Raw genomic sequence first — 22,955 nt, forward strand, 5'->3', positions numbered from 1 at the left:
TTTCAGTCATCATGGCTTAGTTTTTAATTCGTTATGATTCAGTTCTCCTCAGTGTGAAACGGTAGTCGACGAACATTTTCCGTCATAGTCTTAGTCGACAAAAACAATACTGATTGGATATGGGAAAATAAAAGCTAAGAAAGAATGAAAATATGATCAATTCCTTTGAGACCCTGTCTAACAGATGACAAAGATATAGTGACCACAATGATGTTAACCCTTCAGGTGCTGGATGGTCGGAACTATGACGTCAAGCGTTTTGGCTATTCCATCTCCGGTGGTTTGGACATCGATAAGAACCACTACCCAGACCTGGCCGTGGGTTCACTGGGTGACTCAGTGGTTCTATTCAGGTGAGGAGGAGACATTTATTATTATTCCACAGTTGTGTGAAATGCCTCAAATGTCCTCAACCTTTGGACCAAGTCCTGCCCTCGGTTTGTAGAGTGGAGATGCATTATTGACACGAAAAGCTTCAATTAACCTCTTTCAATCTGTAAAGTGTTTGTTTCATAAAAAAATCCTTGCTTGCAGGTGATTTTTTTTCATGGTAGATTTGTGTTCAAACTGAGCATACTGTACCATTACCATTCATGTTTTTGTTGCCTTTCCATAACAGCCATGCGTGTGTTTCCAAGGTCTTGTCCTGTGCTCCAGTTGATCAGAGACATATCTATTGATCCCGAGAACATTGACCTGGAGCAGCGCAACTGCAAGGGCAGAGATGCAGTATGGTAAGGAGACATTGTACCATGTACAAAAAAAATAAGACAATAGAAAATGAAATGATAGAACATTTACACAAATGCAAGCATATGCCACTTTCTTTTGGCTTTCTTTTGCAGCGTTGAGGTCAGCGCCTGCTTCAGCTTCACGGCCAAACCGAAGCGCTACTCGCCTCACATCAGTAAGACATCACGCCTCTCTTTTATGCACCACGGACAACCTTCAGTAGATCACTCATGACTATTTATAAAGGGACGCCTAGTCTATGTGGGGTAATCTAATGCCTAGGTGAATCAAATCTGAACTGTACATTTAGTATTCCCTCACAAGATGTGAGGTGTTTTACGACCCCTAGCGGGGCTCTTGGAGTGCTCCCTGTGTGACCTGACATTTCTGGTTCCGGGGACCCAATACAATTAGTTCATATTATTGTATCTGAAATAACCACTTGATCCACGTTGGCGTTTTCATTCTTGTATTTTAGCAGCAATAAAATAAATTATATTATATTATTTTGAAAACGTTTCACGCAAATCTTTTCTATATTTTCAGATATGGGACCATGCATGGCCAAAAACACAATCAATTATGAGGGCCCTCCTTGAACACATGAAAATGTTTGTGAAGCACTGCCTAACTTTCTCTGTCTCTCCTTCTGCTCCCTGTCCCTCTCTCTGTCTCTCCTTCTGCTCCCTGTCCCTCTCTGTCTCCTTCTGCTCCCTGTCCCTCTCTGTCTCTCCTTCTGCTCCCTGTCCCTCTCTCTGTCTCTCCTTCTGCTCCCTGTCCCTCTCTGTCTCCTTCTGCTCCTGTCCCTCTCTGTCTCCTTCTGCTCCCTGTCCCTCTCTGTCTCCTTCTGCTCCTGTCCCTCTCTGTCTCCTTCTGCTCCCTGTCCCTCTCTGTCTCCTTCTGCTCCCTGTCCCTCTCTGTCTCTCCTTCTGCTCCCTGTCCCTCTCTCTGTCTCCTTCTGCTCCCTGTCCCTCTCTGTCTCCTTCTGCTCCCTGTCCCTCTCTGTCTCTCCTTCTGCTCCCTATCCCTCTCTCTGTCTCTCCTTCTGCTCCCTGTCCCTCTCTGTCTCTCCTTCTGCTCCCTATCCCTCTCTCTGTCTCTCCTTCTGCTCCCTGTCCCTCTCTGTCTCCTTCTGCTCCTGTCCCTCTCTATCTCCTTCTGCTCCCTGTCCCTCTCTGTCTCCTTCTGCTCCCTGTCCCTCTCTGTCTCTCCTTCTGCTCCCTGTCCCTCTCTCTGTCTCCTTCTGCTCTCTGTCTCTCCTTCTGCTCCCTGTCCCTCTCTCTGTCTCTCCTTCTGCTCCCTGTCCCTCTCTGTCTCCTTCTGCTCCTGTCCCTCTCTGTCTCCTTCTGCTCCCTGTCCCTCTCTGTCTCTCCTTCTGCTCCCTGTCCCTCTCTGTCTCTTCTTCTGCTCCTGTCCCTCTCTCTGTCTCTCCTTCTGCTCCCTGTCCCTCTCTGTCTCCTTCTGCTCCTGTCCCTCTCTGTCTCCTTCTGCTCCCTGTCCCTCTCTGTCTCTCCTTCTGCTCCCTGTCCCTCTCTGTCTCTTCTTCTGCTCCTGTCCCTCTCTGTCTTCAGCCCTGGTGGTCCACTTTGAGGCCGACACGGAGCGCAGGAAGTTGGGCCTTGCGCACCGCGTTCACTTCTTGGGTCACAGTTCACTGGACCCGGAGTACACGCAGACTGAGGAGGTGGAGCTGCAGGGGCAGAACCTGCAGGCCTGCACCAGCGCTATCTTCCAGCTGCAGGTTAGCAACACAACACACAGGCCTGCAGGGGCAGAGCCTGCAGGCCTGCACCAGCACTGTCTTCCAGCTGCAGGTCAGCAACTATCAATAATAAAGCTTATCAGACGGAACGTTGTGCCAATAGCAGTTGCCGGTTGGATTCCAACTGGCGGAACCTTCCGTCACGAGCAGTTATTTGTTAAAACTTGTGAAATGGGGCATTCTGCATAATGAGTACTTTTTTTAATACCTATACTTTTGTACTTTTAATTATTTTTGCGCCTTATCAGCCATAAAACTGTCAGGATTTAGAAGACATTTTAAAAATGTCGACGTCAGGCCTAAATGGGTGAACGTGGATGGTGGCACTGGTAACTTCATAAATGCTAAAAGCTAGCTGGCACATAAATAATTAGTACTTCTACATTGCAGTATTGATACTTTTACTTACTGTAAGTAAAACATGTGAGTACTTTTTCCACCAGTGATAATTCCATGTATTTTTTTTATATTTGCTGAATACAGGACAACGTTCTAGACAAGCTGAGTCCCATCTCGCTGGTGGTCACCCACTCCCTCAAACCCGTGGCACCGCGCAGGCACTCGGGAGGCGTCAAGAAGCTGGAGAAGCTGCCCCCTGTTCTCAACATCGTACCTGCTACCAAGCTGCATACTGAGGTTTGAATTGATTGAAAAATGTCCCGATACCACAATTTCTGTGTTAGCTGATACCGAATACCTATACCAGAGAATAATATTTATAATAATAAAACAATGAAACTACTTATTTTATCTTGTGTTGTTAATAGCAGACTGCTCACTCAAATGTGCACTTGCCGTTTGGGCAACTCCAAAGCAAACTCCACATGCCCCAACATTTTATTTACTTGCCATAGTGTCAACCCCTTACCCCTGTGTAGGTTCGGTGGTTAGACTGGCATATTCACCGATACTGATATGACCTGATATGACCAAAAAGGGCCGATACCGATACAGTATCGGGACATCTCTAATTGAAAGGCTTTATTAGTCAGAAATGTAAACATCATGTCGTATAGTAAGACATTGAAGGAACAGGTGTGGGTGCCAGTGGCTCAGGGGTAGAGTGACCGGATGGCAACCGCGAGGTTCCCAGTTCGAACCCGGGCTCCCCCAGAGTTAGTGTCAAGTGTCCTTGAGCAAGACTCTGAACCCCTAATTGCTCCCGATGTGCAGGTTGGTGCCTTGCATGGTTTCCTCCGGCATCAGTGTGTGAATGTGTGTGTGAATGGGGGAATGTAATGCACAATCTCTGTAATCCCTGGATAAAGGTGCTATATAAATGCACCATTTACCATTTAGAATATAAATAATAATCACTTATTTTGTAGTTTGTCAGCCAGTCATCAAATTATTGGCTTAGGAATGCGACAAAAAACATATATATTAGTGAATTATTCTTTTGATCCCGAGGACTTGTTTCCAGGTCAGGGACTATAGCGCCCAAACTGCTTTCTTAAAAACAGGTTATATTTGTATGATGATGTCAACTCGTTGTGTAAAAATGACCTTGTTACCACAGCAGGGCTACTGCAGATTATCCTCAACAGGATTAGAACTATGTAACGACAATATGATACATTTGCACTCGTACATGGAAACATGTTTAGTTGAAGTGTTGTGCTTTGCAGGTGAATTTCCTGAAGCAGGGATGTGGAGAAGACAGGGTCTGCCAGAGCAACCTGAAGCTCAGCTACCAGTTCGGAACCAGAGACGACACCTCTGAACTCTTCACCCCTCTGCCAAAGTTAGTACCAACCCCACCCAGTGCAAACCTAGGTTAGAGGCTGCAAAGAAAAAAAAAAGTTTCCCTGGAAACCTATGTATGTCTTTGCCAGGTGGTCAGGAGTATATGGGCATCTGGCTGCCTTTTTTCACTGACGAAAACTAAATGGAAACTAAATTAAAACAAAGCTATGATGACTAAATCTAAGACTAAATCTATTGACAATTTCGTCAACAAATACAAACTAGACTAAAATTTATTTTGTCAACAAATAAAAACTAGACTAAAATGTTAGGAAGGGACTACTAGTGGGAGATAGAGATCCAGGATAAGCCATTTTACACTTGGTTGCATGCTGAAAATAGCAGATCTACAAGCTCTCAATGCGTCGCAGTGCGACAGTGAAACTAGATAAGTACTAGATAAGTGGCATCAAGGCCCCGCCAAAATACATTTTCTTTGACTAAATCAACTGTAGATTTAGTCGACTAAAATCTCATGACATTTAGTCGACTAAAACTAGACTAACACTAAGACATTCCGGGTGTGTTAATGTGACTGAAACTAAATGAAAACTATTGAAGAGACTATGATGACTAAAACTAAAATCAAAACGTGCCGCCCAAAAACCAACATTGCTCTCTCTCTCTCTCTCTTTCTCTCTCTCTCACTCTCACTCTCACTCTCTCTCTCACTCTCTCACCCTCCCCCCCCCCCCCCCCAGAGATGAGGAGGGCGTGCAGGTGTTCTCCAAGTCTGACCAGCGGGGGAGGGTGGCCCTGGAGATCAGCGTGTCCAACCTCCCGTCGGACCCCCGCCTGCCCCAGGAGGACGGGGACGACGCGCACGCCGCCCAGCTGCTCGTGTCCCTCCCGCCGTCGCTGGCCTACTCCACCACCCGGGACCTGACCCAGGTATCAGCCGTGTATAATCACAATCAGCCGTATACTAGGGTATGTAAAGCACTGAGGAAACCGTTGCGCCTTTCTTCTTTTTTCATGTTTTAAATAAACTCTATTCAAAGAGTATGAGCATGACATCACATGCATGTCTCACAAAAAAGAAAAGAAAATACAACTCTTTGTTTTTATATTTTCTCCCACAACTCCTTTCCCAATTGTTGCGCCTTTCTTCGTCCTTTTTTTCCGTCCGCCATTACCACACATTTTGGGCCACTCGGTCACTCACACTCGATCCACTCCAGCATGGCGGGTGTTATGGTGAAATTGGTGACCTCACAAAATGTGTGACCATCTTGTGGACCTCACACAACTTACATGGAGGTCTTTAAATACGTGGCCTGAATACCGATACGTTGAACTCTGCTAATGAACAAACTGCAACGATTTACATTCAGACACTGATGTTATTACGTGAATGAGTACACGATTGTCACATATTTCACCAGGTCACCAATTTCACCGTAAAGATAACGGTCTTTGTATGATGATGTCAAGTCGTTGTGTAAAAAGCTACCTAAAAGCTGTGTAGTACTGTATGTTTCATTTGCCATGGTTGTATAGAAATCCCCATAACCCATGACATTTGCATCAGATCATTGACCTTTAAGCCACTGATTTGTGGGGGAAAGGTGCCAAATCTATATTTTTCCAAATCAATACACTATCCCAGATTGCAGCCTAACTCTCGACACGACAGTGTACACATTTAGATTTTGTACCCTGCCAGAGTTGCAAATAGATGCTTTAATAGACCTGAGGACGATTCTTAAAAAATGTCTTGAAAAAACCCAGTCAGTCGTTCTCAAACATTTTCATGTCAAAGACCCCCAAAAATATATCTGAAAATATGTTGTTCCAGGGACCCCCCCAGAAGCAAAGATTTGAGTAAAAACTGTTCGCTCTGAAAGAATATAATATATTCAAAGATTTGCGCCATTTTCACGATTTTTCAAAAATGTCATAGCGCGGCACTCGGTGCAGCGGTATGACCTTGTAGATCTGCTATTTTTCAACAGCTAAAGCATAACATAATGCTTAAAACACCAAAAGGGGTTCCCACCCAAAAAGGGTTTAACTGTGTTTGTTTCTTTGTTTTTTAATTGTATGTCTCTGTCACTGTCAACACAGGTGTGTCAACTCAAATCCAATGCCAGCTGGGATGTTGAATGTGATCTGGGAAACCCTTTCAAGAGAGACGCTGTGGTAAACCGCCTTAAATCCAATTCAAAGGCTTCTGTTGTAAAAAATACACATACTGTACCCTGTACAGCATATGACTACTATGTAATAATAATAATAATAATAAGTGGTTCCACTGTAAAATGTGGTCATTCTGGTCATTAATGTTGTACTATTATACAATTACAATTTAAGCATTTAGCAGACGATTAATCCAGAGCGACTCACATTAAGCAAGAACAAAAAACATGGAAATACATTACATACATAAAAAAGTAGTTATCATGAATCATACTCAGAGTATCTGCCATCTCTATAGCTCCAATCATTACCCACACATTAAACCTCTCCATCAAACAGGGACGGGTCCCCCAAGATTTTAAACTGCCCAAAGTAACCCCCCTGCACAAGAAAGGGAGCCAATTAGACCCTGGCAACTACCGCCCTATTTCTATTCTTAGCTCCATCCTGGAAAGTGATAGAAAAAACAGGTAGAAAAGTATCTTGCCACCAAAAAAATTATGTACGAATTACAATCCGGCTTCAGAACATCCCACTCCACTGACGCATGCCTCCTCTATTTGAGCGACCACATCAAACACGTGGTGGATGCTGGCAAATACTGCGGCATGGTCAAGCTGGTCCTCCAAAAGGCTTTTGACACCGTGAACCACTCCATACTGGTTAACAAGCTAAAAGCAATTGATTTTGATAGCACATCAGTGAGCTGGATGCAATCCTACCTGGAGGGGAGAGAACAGATGGTGGAGATGGACGGAACACTGTCCGTCCCCCCGTCCCCCCCCTCCCAGTGAGCTGTGGCGTTCCACAAGGAAGCATACTAGGGCCTTTACTGTTCCTAATATATGTAAACGACATGACATCAGCTTGTGACAGCAACTTGTTCATGTTTGCAGAATTGAACAAGGTGGACCCTCTTGTAAACAAGTGTAATGCTTTATTGGTCGTCCACTCACATTTGACAGTTTTGTGTATTGAGTTGTGCTTGAAATGTACTGTAATTCTGCAAACTGTTAATAAATACTTCAATCAATCAATCAAAATACGTAAACTAAGAACGTAACAGTGGAATATCTATATAATTAAACTATGCCTATAGGCCTACTATATTGTGCTATGTCTACATAAAATGCTATCTAAGTGTACATAAAATGCTATCAAATTTACATAAGTTGAGCGTTTGCATACCTGTAAGATCGTCGGAGCTAGGGTAACTGGGTAAGTGCTACGGGCCATGATGGAGTCTGAAGAGGTGGGTTTTCAGACTACGGCGGAAGATTGGGAGTGAAGCTGCAGTTCTGATTGTAATGGGAAGTGCATTCCAAAGTTTTGGAGCCAGAAGGGAGAAGAGTTTGGGACGTGTAGAGCATTGTCCCAGCATTTTTTTATCATCATTATTATTATTATTATTAACGTCTGTGTTGTGTTTGTCCTTCAGCTGCAGTTCTACATCCTGCTGAGCACAGATTATATCACTATAGAAACCACCGAGCTGAGCATGGATCTGCTATTGGCAACGTGAGTTTACATTTTTTATTTCTTTGACATCTTAAATACCCAAATATAAGACGAATCTGATTATAAGACGACCCCCCATTTTTCAAGACTCATTGGAAAAACAACATTGAATGTCAAATTGTCTCTAGTCCCCGATTATAATACGAGGTCCCCCATTTTTGGGGGATATTTCCATTGGAAATAAACGTAGTAACTCAAATCCTTGCTTCTGGGAGGTCCCTATAGAACAACATATTTTCAGATGGGGGTCGGTGGCCAATTACATACATTTTTGGGGGTCCTTGACATGAAAATGTATGAGAACGACTGACACAGAAACATAGGGTTTTTCAAGAAAACTGTCAGCATTTAGAAGGCATTTGTAGAATCGTCATTAGGTCTAAATGGGTTAAATGGGTCTAAAAGGTGTATTATTATGATGATGATTATCATTACGTTTATAATATGTGACTGGATAACACAGTCCCAATCAAAGCCCTCCCCTGCTGAGTGATATTAATATTTCATCTTTGTGTTCTCAGTATCAGCGAGCAGTCTGACCTGGCCCCAGTCACAGCCTACGCTAAGGTGGTGATAGAGCTCCCCCTGTCTGTCATCGCGTAAGTGCAGTCAGTGCTCTCATTGACACCAGTAGTGACCAGTGTTGATTTCGTCGACTAAAACTAAGACGAAAAATGTTCGTCGACTACCTTTTTTCACTGAGGAAAACTACATGGAAACTGAATGAAAACTAAGTTATGATGACTAAAACTAAGACTAAATGTTGACAATTTCGTCAACAGATACAAACTAGACTCAAATGTTAGGAAGGGACTAGTGGACAAGAGATCCACTATAAGTCATTTTACACTTGGTTGCATGCTGAAAATAGCAGATCTACAATCTCACAACGTCACGCTGCGACGCGTTGTGAGATTGTTTTTGTCAGTGAAAAAAGTTAGTATTGGGCGACGAAAACAAAACTGCCCTATACTGTATATACTCCTGGGGGATTCTGGTGGGATCGCTATTTTTGGCATGTTAGGTGAACATTTTTATTTATTTATTTTTAAATATTTTCTAAAGATATCTACAAGATCTACAAGCTCACGTGAACACAATTCAAGGTTGTAGATCGGCTATTTTCACTATTGTCGTCATACAACAATGTACAGTATATATAACTAAAAAACATCGCATGGATGCACCTGGGACGTATCCTCAGTCATGTATCTTGAGGTCAACAGGGTTTCGGGTCTCTCAACATCATACCCCTCACTCAGGTGACCCAGCCGGGAGTGATCAAGTCCCGACTTACATCCCAGTAGCTACCCTTAATCAGTCCCACTAGAGAAAAACCAGGGGCACACAATCCGTTGGAACTACTCCAGAACTACTCTGCCTTTACAGTCACACAACCTTTTGTAAAGAAGATATTTCTGGGCCTTTTTTGGATAGTAGCAGTGAAGTGTGACCACAAGGAGGAGCAGTGGACCAAAGCATTATGGGGATTATAGTCCAGGAAGGAAGTGGGCCCTGTGTCCATGACATCATGGAGCCCATGGACACTTTCAAATAGCCTACTGAAATATCTAAAAACACAAATTACCCACATAAAAACCACGGAAGTGTTTCTTGACTCCCAAACATCATTCAAATATGATCTGGTTGAAAAGGGGTGAAGTGGCCCTTTAAGCAATATAGTCCATCGGTGCCCTTAGAAACACTGCATTAGTCCTTGGTTATTTTGCACAAACTCTATTGTCATGGATTAAGTGTCTGCCAGAATGTGAATCCCTCCTACAAAACCACTGTGGCTGCAATTCCAACCTGGCCACGGAAAAATAGAAAAAAGTTAATCAAGGTATTTCAATCCTCTTGGCAGACTGTGCTTTCGAATTGTGCTTACACTACAAACTGTTAATACAATTTTCAATCAATCAATCACCCTTGATCTTACTTTGTGTGTCTCACAGAGTGGCCATACCTCACCAGCTGTTCTTCAGCGGGGCTGTGAGGGGAGAGAGCGGCATGAGGGGTCTGGATGAAATTGGTAGCCCTGTGGATTTTGAGTTCACGGTAAGGGACAAGTGTGTGCAGTGGTGGAAAGTAACTAATTACATTTACTCAAGTATTGTACTTTTGCGTAACATTTTTATGCACTTTTGCTTTACTGGAGTATTTCCAATTTCCAGTACTGTTATTTCTATTCCACTTAATCTCAGAGGGAAATATTGTTTGCTTTTAATTCAGTACAAATATTTGAAAACTTTAGTTACTAGGTACTTTGTAGATTTTGATTATTATCACAAAACATGTACATACAGCGCCAAAGTAGTTGATTGTTCATATCCATATCCATTTGAAAATATTTTTAAAATATTTTTGTACATTTGATTTTTACCTTTATCTTTATCGTTCAGTTTTTATGCCCCAGATATGTGGAACATACCGGAAAACAGCAGGTCTGCTATACAACTGTTATTTTAAATAAATGCTGTTGGCTGCTTCCATCATACTGAGGCTTTTGATTCATTTTTTACGCTCCACTACAACTTTCTTTCTGTATTTTTTTCTAATTATTCTTTATTATTCATATGTTTTTATTCTTGCATACAGTTTTATGTTGTATTAAAATTTCACTTTGTTTTTTATTTATTGCCAATAATGTCCCTCTTTTTTCCTCCATATTTAGTTTACTTTAATTTTATACTTTAATTTTTCCTCTTTGTTATGCCAATTCCCAAATGTTCTTTCATAATGCGTTTCTTTTTCATTTCGTCATGGTTCTAGAGGTTTATGTAAAGCCATTTGGTATTGCCTGCTCTACACATAGGTTTTCGTTGCCTTGCCCCTTTTCCATTGATTAGCTCACACTATTAGCTCCATTTCAAAATAGTGTCACAGCAAGGAGAATCAATAAAGGAGAATGTCATGCTAGAAGCCAGGCTTTCTTACCTTTATTTGTAGTTGTTACGTCCCCACCAAAGAGGTCCAGTTGTTATTTTGTGCAAAAGCACATTATTGGCTATTTCCCCTAATATAAGCCCTCAATGAATTGAATTGCATTGAATTGAATGGGGCATTGGGTTGTTGTGCTAATATTTTTTTTGTATACATCCTATCTTCATAATGTAAATAGTATCCCAAGCGGCACACTTTACTACTTATTTTGATAGAAATAAGCAAATTAGCATAAAAACCCCCATTGAGGGCTTATATTAGGGGAAATAGCCAATAATGCACTTTTGCACAAAATAACACCTGGACCTCTTTGGTGGGACGTAACAACCTCAAATAAAGGTAAGAAAGCCTTCTAGCATGGAATGCTCCTTTAAAGTAGAATGCATTCGTTCTTTCAGGTGGCCAACATGGGCAAAGAAGACAAGGCACTCGGTGACGCCTTCCTGAACATCATGTGGCCTTACGAGCTGGCCAATGGGAAGTGGCTCCTGTACCCCGCCAGCGTGGAGATGAACGGCACACGGTGCTCGCCGGCGGACGCCATCGATCCCCTCAAACTGCATCCCAACTCCATCGCCGATGGAGCAAAAACACAACGGCCTCCCAGTCCCACCACAGAGAGTTCAGCCACAGAGCCGCCGCAAGCAGGACATCTCAGGGTGAGTGCTGCTGGAAGAAGTACTGACTGAGATGTTGTATTACCAGTAAAATACCAGTAATAACACAATGTAAAATATACGCTGTTACAAATTACAAGTCCTGTATTCAAATGGGTAAAAAAGTACAAAAGTATTGGCATCAAAATATACCTTTGATGACAATTTGACAAACACAAAAAATTAGATTGTAAGATCTTCTATTTTCAAATAGCCGAAGTATAACGTCCTAAATGCAAAGTAAGCACGGGGCTACTTGAAATAAAAAACGTTTGAGAATCACTGTTCTGATGTCTATTAAAAAAATGGCTCTTGTGTGTCCCCCCACCAGGCGGGCAGGAAGGGCCGTTCCCACCCTGAGGAGGAGGAGCCAGCCAGTCAGGTCATCACCAAAGGCAGCGCGGGAAGAAGAACCACGCCATCGGTCGCTGCTTCAGAGAGACGCAAGTCTCTCACACTGGTAAGACCACGGACATCATTAAAACCAAGACAAGTCTCTCACACTGGTAAGACCACGGACATCATTAAAACCAAGACAAGTCTCTCACACTGGTAAGACCACGAACATCATTAAAACCAAGACAAGTCTCTCACACTGGTAAGACCACGAACATCATTAAAACCAAGACAAGACGCAATGAGGATGAGGTTATTACATCAAATGTTCACTTGCGCCATCCATCGGCACACAAGTTGCACCAACCCTGTTTTTAAAGGGATAGTTTGATGCCCCCCAAAATGATGACTCACCCCATTTGATGACTCCATTATGCTCCCTGTGCGCTCCCTGAGACACAAAGAGAGAGAGAGAGAGGGGGGGGGGGGGGGGAATCTGAGTCCCAGCCCATGTGCACAAAATAATGAGAGATGAGGAAGCAAATAAATGAGGATCAAGTCTCTCTCAAGTCTGTGATGAATTGAATACACAGGACCGCCATGGAAAGAAGAGACTGTCTCTTGGGGTCAGCTCGCTGTGTCCTCATCCTGTGTTTTGTGTCTCCTACCAGGACTGTCTGTTGGGGTCAGCTCGCTGTGTCCTCATCCAGTGTCCCCTGCAGAGCTTCTCTGGCAAGGCTGTCCTCAACATCCACGCCAGGCTGTGGAACAGCACCTTCATTGAGGTGAGAGATGATTACACGGCTGTCTGTCCATTCTAATTAACCCATTTAGTTGAGACCTGAGGATGATTCTACAAATGTCTACTAAATCAGTTTTCTGGGAAACTCATGTTTCTATATCAGTGGTTCTCAAACTATTTCATGTCAAGGAGCCCCAAAAATATATGTAATTGGCTGCCGACCCCCATCTAAAAAATATGTTGTTCCAGGGACCCCCCAGAAGCAAAACTTTCAAAACGTTCGCGCTGAAAGAATATATATTCAAAGATTTGCACCACATTTTCACGATTTAAAAAAAATAGTAGACCTACCAGTGCCGCGCTATGAGCTTGTAGATCTGCTATTTTTCAATAGCTAAAGTAGAACATAATGTTTAAAACACCAAAAGGGAAATTAGAATATCTACTGTAATCCATTTTATTTCAATTCAGGAGAGAAACTGGTTTGAAATGGTTTACCTTGCAATAACATCCCATCTTCTTTGAGAGAATGTATACGTATTTAATTGCGACTGCAGGTTGCATTTGCTATGGAATCGTGCATTCTTCGTCAATTTGTTGGTTCGTTTGTTGTTCACCCCGACCTGGGCCCCCATATATGGTGCCCAGGTCTCGTGACATCAAGTGACATCATCAGGGATAAAGATGTGGAGACCCTGATGTCATAGTAAATGCCACCTGCTGTCACAGTTAAGCCCATATATGGAGATCCCTGGTGTCATCAATATCGGCCAGCAACTCTACATCTGACCTCAAACCCATTTGACTTATACCTGTCCATTCAAATTTCAAACTCTGAACGGGCCCGCCCCAAAGTTATTAGTGTAGCTGCGCCCGGCAGCCGGCGAAAACTAGAGTTCTCGACAGGCTTGAAAATGAAGGCCCGCGGCCCTACCTGGGCCCTCATCAAACCCTGTACAGTGTACACTGAAGAGAATGTCCCCACTATCACCCTTAGAGGTTCTGCATGACATTCCATATGTCGATCTGACCTCATCAAACCTCATTTACACTCACGACATGCTGCTTATATGACCAGAAGAACACTCAACTCATAAACTGAAGCCAAGGTGACACCTAGAGGAGAAATTAAGGAATGTAACTGAGGGAAGGAAGCATTAAATGGAATAGTGACCGCTGCCTATGCAACACAACAATGCAGGGACTAGACTACCCTTATTGCATAATGGGTGTATGTCAGTGTTGTTTTCGTCGACTGACAAAAAATGTTTGTCGACTACATTTTTCCACTTAAATGAAAACTAAGCTATGACGACTAAAACTAAGACTAAATATATTGACAATTTCGTCAACAAATAAGAACTAGACAATTAGTTGCATGCTGAAAATAGCCGATCTACAAGCTCACAACGCGTCGCAGCGTGAGCTTGTAGATCAGCTATTTTCAGCAAGTCATTACGACGGCACCAAGGCGCGCCCAAATACATTTTGTTCGACTAAATCAACTCTAGATTTAGTCGACTAAAACTAGACTAACACTAAAACATTCCAGGTGACTAAAATGTGACTGAAACTAAATGAAAACTATTCAAGAGACTGTCTATGACTAAATCTACAATCAAAATTTGCTGCCAAAAACAACACTGGTGTATGTATGTTGTATGGTTTCTTTATCTCTGTCTGCCTCTTCCAGGAGTTTCCAGCCGTCAGTGCTCTGGAGCTGATTGTCAGAGCCAACATCACCGTCAAGTCCACCGTCAAACATCTGATCCTCAAGGACGCTGCGTCGCAGGTACTGACCATGCAGTGTTGATTTGTCAACTGTGACGAAAAATGTTCGTCGACTACCTAGTTTTCACTGACGAAAACTAAATGGAAACTGAATGAAAACTAAGGTGTAATGACTATAAGACTAAGACTATAATATATTGACAATTTCATTAACAAAGAAAAACTAGACTAAAATGTTAGGAAGGGACTAGTGGACCTTTTCACCAGAGGAGAAAAACTGGCAAAAACAACACTGGTATACTGACTATGTTTTGTTGATGCACCATTCATGAATTAATCTTCAATTATAGTCCATACCCGGGGATTGTGCTGCATCCAAATGATATGCAGGCTTGTGCGTGTGCACGTGCTCGCGACTGCGCGCTATGTGTGTGAGTGTGACAACCCTGGTCAGTTACGACCGTGGCGTGGAGGCTTGCGTGCGAGTGATATTGGCCCTATTCCGACCATTAGGTTAGTGCAATTGCTCAAGCCACCAGTGTTGTTTCCCTCATCCCACCAGGTTTCGGTGATGATCTACCCAGAGCCAGGACTGGCTGACCAGTACCAGATCCCCTGGTGGGTCATTCTCATCGCTGTGCTGCTAGGAATCCTGCTCCTGACCCTGCTGGTCGCAGCACTGTGGAAGGTAACACACACACACACACACACACGGCGTGCACACGTAATCTGTAAAGACTTCAGTGAAGGTGACTTCTGATGTGTATTCTGCAACAATGATTATTTTTTTTATCTTTAAAGATAATGAGAACCCCCCCCCCCCCCTAAAGTGCAGAGAGGACAGTTAAAGGACAACTTTAGCTTTTTTCAACCAAGGTTGATGTTTTAGGTTGAATTATATTACGGAAGAAAATGAACTTTTACAAAATATTCTAATTCATTGAGATGGACCTGTATGTGTGCACGTCCTTCCTTTCCTTTCCTGTCATTTCCCCCAGGCCATTTCAGCACTCTTTGATAGGACAATTATTTCTCCTTGATTCCTCTTCTGTCATTTAAACGGTTTATATTTTCCAGCTCACTCTGGTTTGTTTCTCCCTTTTGCTTGTATTCATGTACGTCTTCTCTGTCTCATTTCCTTGAATTTACTATTTAGTATTCATATATTTTTCCTTCCTCTCTCTGTATTTCTCCTTCTCAACTTCATCTGGGGACCCGATATTCCGACCTTCCTACTTTCCCTCCTCCATTGCTCCATCAATAATTCCCGTCCGTCCGTCCGTCTGTCCATCCATCCATCCATCCATCCATCCACCCACCCATCACTCCACCCATCCATCCACCCACCCATCACTCCACCCATCACTCCACCCACCCATCACTCCACCCATCACTCCACCCACCCATCACTCCACCCATCCACCCACCCACCCATCACTCCACCCATCACTCCACCCACCCACCCATCACTCCACCCACCCATCTTTCCTCCTGTACTCTTCCCTTCCCGTTCACCTCACCTCTCCGTGGCCATCTGGGATGGATCATCCTAGTGTGGGTTCTTCAAGCGCACTGAGCCTCGCCGCCACTATGACACAGAATACTACCGCGCCCACCTCGGGGTGCAGCCTTCGGAGGCGGAGAAGCAGGTGTCAGAGCTATAGGGTCTCAACCACCCCTCCCTCCCTCTCTCCCTCCCTCCCGGACCACCACCCACCAAAACAAACCCTGTACTCTGGCCTGCCTGCTCTCCCCTCCAACCCTCTCCCCCCCCAAGCGGTAAACATCCTCACCCCGCCTATACCCACAGCATACCAGCCTCACCCTCGCCCTGACGTGCCTGACGTGTGTTGGTGATTAACCCATTTTAGGCGGGAACCCCTTTTGGTGTTTTAAGCGTAATACTTTAGCTATTGAAAAATAGCAGAACCACAAGCTTTGAACTTGTAGGTCTGCTGTTTTTTAAATATTGTGAAATTGTGCCTCAAATCTTTGAATATATATTCTTTCAGAGTTTCATTTTTAACTCAAAGCTTTGCTTCCGGGAGGTCCCTGGAACAACATATTTTCAGATGGGGGTCGGCGGCATATTATATATAATTTTTGGGGTCCTTGACATGAAATACAGTATTGTGAACCACTGATATAGAAACATGAGGTTTTTCAGAATAAAATAAATTTTTAAATGTCGATTACTACAATTACCATAATGCTTTGCTGCACTCTCCCCACCTTGTGGAGAGGGAGAGGGCTGTCACACAGCCTGGGCACACTTGAACTCCCATGCGCGGCCAAAGGAAGCTGTGTTTTGTGTCATTTCCGGGTTTTTAGACAGCTGGTGTATGGAAATGAAGCTCCACCCACGCGGCAGAATGACACTGGGGCAAGCTTTTCCGGGAATCTGGCTCCCACTGGAGCTTCATTTCCATCCACCAGCCAAGGAAGCTCTGAGAAGGAAGTGAAGTGGTCACGTGACTGGGCTGCGCCATGACACTTCCATGGACACTTTCATGGGAGCCAAACTACCCGGAAGTTTGGCAGAATGCACTGGATGAGAGCTCAGTGACCAGCTCATGAACAAACATTATTTATGAACAATTGAGACCTTTTGTAAAGTAATCACTTCTGGAAAATAACAATAAGACATGTAACACATTATTGTCTGCTGTGTTGTTATTCGATGTGTACACTGTTTAATTTTTATAGAGGTATGGTATCTCTATAAAAAGATACCATAAAGTACATTTCTGAACGCACCAAGTATTGCGAGACTTCCCACCGTTTCCTGTCTGGCAGCCAAATATTGCGATACTTCGGAGCCAGAAACGATACCTGCTGCTGTTTAGATCCTCGGATAAAATTATATACAGTGCACTCTGTGCACATCGAAAAGTAAGTGATTAGAAAACAACCTGTGATATGTCTTCTGTTATTTTCCAGAAGTGATTACTTTACAAAAGGTCTCAATTGTTCATGAATAATGTTTGTTATGAGCTGGTCCAGTCGGCTCCATTCACTGCCATGTATTCATTGCACTTCCTGTGTGAGTTTGACTCCCATGAAAGTGTCCATGAAAGTGTCATGGCGCAGCCCAGTCACGTGACCACTTCCCTCCCTTCTCAGAGCTTCCTTGCCACCAGCTGTCTAAAAACTCGGAAATTACACAAAACACAGCTTCTTCTGTCCGCATGGAATCTGAAGTGTGCTCCGACCCTTACGGAGACAACACGTAGTCCAGGAAGGAAGTGAGACCAGTTGAACGCAATTGAACTTTAGGCCTACCAAGGCTACTTAAACTATTTAGCTTTAGTCCAGTGTTAGCCAACTAAAAATTAACACTGGCATAAAAGGAACTAAAACATAATTGCCCAGAATCTTCTTCAACAAAGATGGCGAAAGCAAACATTCTTTGTTCTGTACTTATACATACAATTGTATGGTACAAAACACTGAAGTCCTTAATTCAACCAGAAAACTAACCCTAACCTCAGTGAAACTATGGTTAAACCTAACCATGACCCTAACCTGTAAAACCAGCGCCCCCTCAGCAACCATCGACTCCCAGGCTCCGCCAAAGAGTGTCTCCCGTGACTTGACACTGGTTCATTCTGGCAATTCCTCTATGAGCCGTTTACCATTGAAACAGCCTTCTTCTAGCTGTGCTTCAAACCAGCATCATGGAATGGCTAATCAAAACAAATAATTCAGCTGCATTAAAAAAAAGTTTTTTCAGCGATTTTCTTAGTTTTAAGGGTAACTGTTGTATAATTGCAATATTACACTTGAGGGGGTGGTTTAACGTCATTAATGCACTTCTGTGTTGCTGCAGAATCGCAGGCGTGCATTAATGACATTAAACCACCCCCTCGAGTGTAATATTGCTTAATTCACTTCCCCCCCCTCCTTTCTGTGTGTTTTCAGTCTGTGCAGTGTGCAAGTCTCACACCAAACTGGCTCTTGTCATAATGATGGCAGAATGAACTTGTCAAAAGGTCTCAAGTTTTTGTCCACGTTAATAGTGTGTGTTTTGTTTTCTCCTAATGGGTGTTTTAGCACGTTTAGCACGCGAGTATACACTTCTGGACCGAAGCTGAATTTATTAAAATGACAACGCATGTGGATGTTCTGTTTGGGTTTTATTCGTGTGTTACTGAATGATCACCTTGCCTCTGGCTCAGCAACATTTAATGGAAATTAAGCTGTTGCACTCAGTGATTCTCTTCTCTTCTTTTTGTCTTTCTTTTCTTCCTTTCCACGCAACAACAGTGTGGCTTTTTCCGGCGGCGCCAGTACCAAGAGAAAGTGCCTCAGTACCACGCGGTGAAGATTCCTCGTGAGGACCGGCCACAGTTCCAGACCGAGAAGTCAGGAGTGGTCCATAAAAAGGAGTGGGCCACGCACTGGAGCGACGGGACCTCTTAGAATGCTCGGACCCCCCCCACTGAGTCAATCAATTTAAAAACACTATGTCACTATCTCCCTTTGCAGCACAATTAACTGGCTGGAAAAAAAGGTGCACCTAGAACTGATGACACCCTTAAATGCGGGTGCACGTCGTGATGCGTCAGTAACTTGTGTGTGTCGGTGCCGCGGTACACGTCGACTGGATCTATCGGATGGTCTATATTTGTACTGTGCATCTGCGTTGGTGTTTTACAGTAAATGCCGGCGCTTCGACGACGTCAATACTTCCCAGTCTAGCTATAGCTGCTCGATAATGTTTTATAGCCCGCAAATGGAGCACTGATGCTCAAATGGACCTCAACGACTGGCATCAATAATGACAGACACACCAGAGGACAACAGAAGCGCACACAAACAAAAGCTCGCACCTCACGCACTCACGCATGCATACGCGCACACACACACACACACGCGTGCACACACACACACACAGGAGCATGTTGATCCCCTTGAACAAGAAGCCATGAAGGGCTTCTTGCCTTAACTACTGTAAGACTGAGATGGGCAAAACAAAAAGAATACATACTTTTTTTTTTCTTTTGTTGATAATGTTTGGGGATTTCCTTTTACATAGAGCTGGTTAACATTAGGAAGTGGTGATATAAAATATCAGATAATCTTAGAGGTTATTAACTAATGTCTTTTCATCTGGGCTCTCTGATATGCTGTCAAAGTTATAACGATAAGTTGACCTGGTCATGCACCTACCACAAACACCCATTTAAGGACATGGAATGTCATCTCAAAGAGGATGTGGTTTTTCTTTTTTTATTTCCCCCTTTTTCTCCCTCCACGTTCCACTTCAAGACGTGAGTGGGATGTGCTGTATGCCAACAATGGAGGGTATGCGCATGCATAAAGTGAATGGCAAATCGAGTGCAACGTGAGTGGCAAAGTGATTTTAGCATCGTTTAATGTTTAATGCAATCGCATAAGACTTTTTTGTTTGGATGTTTTGGGCTGTCACGGCCAGCAAGTAGATTTTTGCCACTCAGTTGCGTTCCCACTTAATTTCCGTGTTTGATGATGATGTCACGCGCATATCCTCTATCCACTGCCTGAGTGAACTTGAATAAGAACAGGAGAACCATATAGCCTAACAGATACTGTACTGCCGCCGTGACGTTAGTGCTGTTTTCAGATTAAACCCACACACATGTAACTCAAAGGTGGACGGGGAAAAAGACAAAGAAAAACAAATGTCCAAATCACTAGGCTTACTGTTTGGAACCTTTTTTTATGTTTTATCCCACAATTTTGTAACTCATTTTTTCACCATTGTCGATTATCTAATGTAATCCTGGGCGCTACACTTCCTCTGCCAACCTGGGGGGGGAGGGGGGTCCAAGCTGCTTCTTTTCACCTGACGGGAGAGTTTCCCCGGCCGGACGTATAGCGCGGAAGGAACATGTTATTCCGACCAGTTCCTTTCCCCTACATCAGGCGCCCCGGCTGGCCAGGGGGAGGCAGTTTAGGGACTACTGTTTGTAAACTATACAGTGGGTTTTCTGTGAATTACTCTGAAGGGTCATTGTGTACTTGTTCAGTGCAAACATATAACTATTTGAATTAATGAACCAAGTTATAATGCTTTCATTGGACAGCAGCACCAATAGCCCCTTTTAATTTACTTTTCCTTCCTTTCTATTTGTACAAATAGTTTTCAAGCTGTAAAGTGGATTGGACTAATCTGTGTGCAGCACGGCCCCAGCGGCGGCAACATTATTTCAACTGGCCAGGATAACTTTGTACATTACTGTTGTGTCGATACTCTAATGTAGCCTATAGGCCTAACTGTATACAAGTGCCTTATGTTAAAACTGGCATCATTTGTTCTAGTTAAATAGCAAAAAAAAGAAAAAGTATATGCTACATTAGTTGGGATCGGATGGTCACTCGATGGAATAATAAGGATTTCACCAAGATTCAAGCAATGCGAGAGAAGATTCTGTGGAGAGAAATGTGATCCCTCGGGCTGGAATCACACTGTCGCATTGCTTTAGATCTGTTAAAGCATGATATGAAGGGTCGGCTTGTTGTTTAGGTATTGCTGGACAATCTTGTATTATAGTTAGGTAAAGTTAGCTTAAGTTGTGGAAAATCTGCAAAAGAAAAGCTTACCACTAGCTTTCTTCACAGATGTGTTCATGAAGGTGTCTACACTCACATATAAATTAGTTCCAACCCAACTCCCTTGGGAAACTTTGTGACAGCTGCTGAAAGTTGGGGTACCATTATCAACCAATATAAGGCAAAGAATTCAAATTCAAATTTCATTATACTTTAAGTAGCATGTGACATGTCAAAATAGGGGGTTTTCAAGATTCTGAATCCATTGCAAAGATTAGTTTTGCACTAAAAACACGCCTTTGTCTAAAAATGCCGATAGTCGTCATCACAAATGTGATGAGGTCAGCACATTTGCGCACGAATTTAGCCCAAGGAGTATTTTCGTGCAAAACTCATGCTTGGAATGGATTGAGCATCATGAAACCCCCCTAGTTTGACATGTCACATGCCCCAACTTTCAGCAGCTGTCACAACGTTTCCCAAGGGATGTGATTGTAGACACCTTTATGAACACATCTGTGAAGAAAGCTAGTGGTAAGCATTTCTTTTGCAGATTTGCCACAACTTGAGCTAACTTTACCTAACTATTAGCTGCATGAAGCTCATATTGCTGTTCTGATAACCCCCCCCCCTTCTCCCTTCCTTTTTTTGTGTCTGTGATTCAATGTTTTATTTATTTTTTGGATTGGCTGCACTGTTTTAACACTGTAAATAAAAATAAATGGAGAAATTTTAAAACCATTAGGATAAATGTGTTAATGGCATGTTGAAAATAATTTGTTCCAGGATCATCATGGACGAGTCAGGACTCAGGACGACAAAGTGATTGACAGTACACTGATAGACGTGTGATGTTATGTAAAACCTGCAGTTCACTATAAGATCCACAAGATGGTGGTGCCAACCTTCTATTCTGGCTATTATCTGATCTAGTACTGAACAAAGACGTCAAACTACTCTGACATGTTATAAACAAAAACTAATGGAACATCTGATGTGTAAAAGTATCACTGTAATCTAACATAACTGTTTGATACAGAAGACTCATGCCAACTAGGGGTTTTTCATGACTCTGAATCCATTAAAAGCATTACTTTTGCACAAAAAGCACTTTTGGGTGACACTACAGCTCTTGTCATGATTTCTGGATACAAAATGCAATCATATTCACCACAAATAAATAAATCTGAATGAAGTTATCTTTAATTACATTATTATAAGTAATACTATTAGAGTTGTACTATTACTCGAACGAAAATAAAAGCTTGGGGGGGGGGGGGGGAGATGCAATGCAAATGAAAGACATATACTGTGTATCCCTATTCCCTGACATAATTTTATAGCTAAACGGACAGAATTCTATTTTATTTGAATGATGAAACCCAGCTGCCATTAATAGTTGGAAATGGAAATGGAAATTGCGGAAATTGCGGAAATGGAAATTGCGGAAATTGTAATTGCGGAAATTGCGGAAATGGTGGAAATGGAAATTGTGGAAATTGTGGAAATTGCGGAAATGGTAATTGCGGAAATTGCGGAAATGGTGGAAATGGAAATTGCGGAAATGGAAATTGAGGAAATTGCGGAAATGGTAATTGCGGAAATTGCGGAAATTGCTCTTCACTTATAGCTATCTATTTTCAGGTAGATTGTTTTATTTTACTCAGTCAGCCATATCACTACTCATTTTTTTTCATGAAAAAGGTCATAGCTGGGTAATCTATTTTCAGGCAAATTGTGTTTATTGTATTTTATTTTACTCAGCCATAACAATTTATTTTCTGTTAACCAACTTGCTGGCTGGCAGGCAGGCAGACAGCTACTCATAGACAGGCAGACAGACAGACAGCTACTCATGGAGAATTGGACAGGCAGACAGCTACTCATAGACAGGCAGACAGACAGCTACTCATGGAGAATTGGACAGGCAGGCAGACAGCTACTCATGGACAATTGGACAGGCAGGAAGGCAGACAGCTACTCATAGACAGACAGACAGCTACTCATGGACAATTGGACAGGCAGGAAGGCAGACAGCTACTCATAGACAGGCAGACAGACAGCTACTCATGGACAATTAGGCAGGCAGGCAGACAGCTACTCATAGACAGGCAGA

At 43.0% G+C, this 22,955-nt stretch overlaps 1 protein-coding gene across 3 annotated transcripts in view; it reads left to right on the forward strand.

The window, feature by feature from the left end:
- Window positions 1-21,960, forward strand: part of itga7 (integrin, alpha 7) — a 58,314-nt gene extending 36,354 nt beyond the window's left edge. Inside the window, exons 9-26 of one of the 3 annotated variants that reach the window (XR_013965622.1) lie at window positions 226-353; window positions 639-734; window positions 846-907; window positions 2,304-2,473; window positions 2,978-3,130; window positions 4,123-4,238; window positions 4,942-5,170; window positions 6,308-6,382; window positions 7,818-7,897; window positions 8,419-8,496; window positions 9,853-9,955; window positions 11,239-11,499; window positions 11,828-11,956; window positions 12,504-12,617; window positions 14,268-14,366; window positions 14,868-14,993; window positions 15,859-16,084; window positions 18,572-18,709. Coding sequence is in view for 2 of the 3 variants with exons in the window: in XM_080787314.1 (XP_080643440.1) it covers window positions 226-353; window positions 639-734; window positions 846-907; window positions 2,304-2,473; window positions 2,978-3,130; window positions 4,123-4,238; window positions 4,942-5,170; window positions 6,308-6,382; window positions 7,818-7,897; window positions 8,419-8,496; window positions 9,853-9,955; window positions 11,239-11,499; window positions 11,828-11,956; window positions 12,504-12,617; window positions 14,268-14,366; window positions 14,868-14,993; window positions 18,572-18,727 (2,175 nt within the window). In the remaining variant the exon portion in view is untranslated. Of the gene's footprint in view, window positions 1-225; window positions 354-638; window positions 735-845; window positions 908-2,303; window positions 2,474-2,977; window positions 3,131-4,122; window positions 4,239-4,941; window positions 5,171-6,307; window positions 6,383-7,817; window positions 7,898-8,418; window positions 8,497-9,852; window positions 9,956-11,238; window positions 11,500-11,827; window positions 11,957-12,503; window positions 12,618-14,267; window positions 14,367-14,867; window positions 14,994-15,858; window positions 16,085-18,571 lie in introns of all 3 variants that reach the window. The other 2 variants (XM_080787314.1, XM_080787315.1) reach the window with 2 other exon arrangements.
- The last annotated feature ends 995 nt before the right edge of the window (window positions 21,961-22,955 follow it).

This window comes from Protomyctophum bolini (genome assembly GCF_963924005.1).
Source record: "Protomyctophum bolini genome assembly, chromosome: 2".
NCBI lineage: Eukaryota > Metazoa > Chordata > Actinopteri > Myctophiformes > Myctophidae > Protomyctophum > Protomyctophum bolini.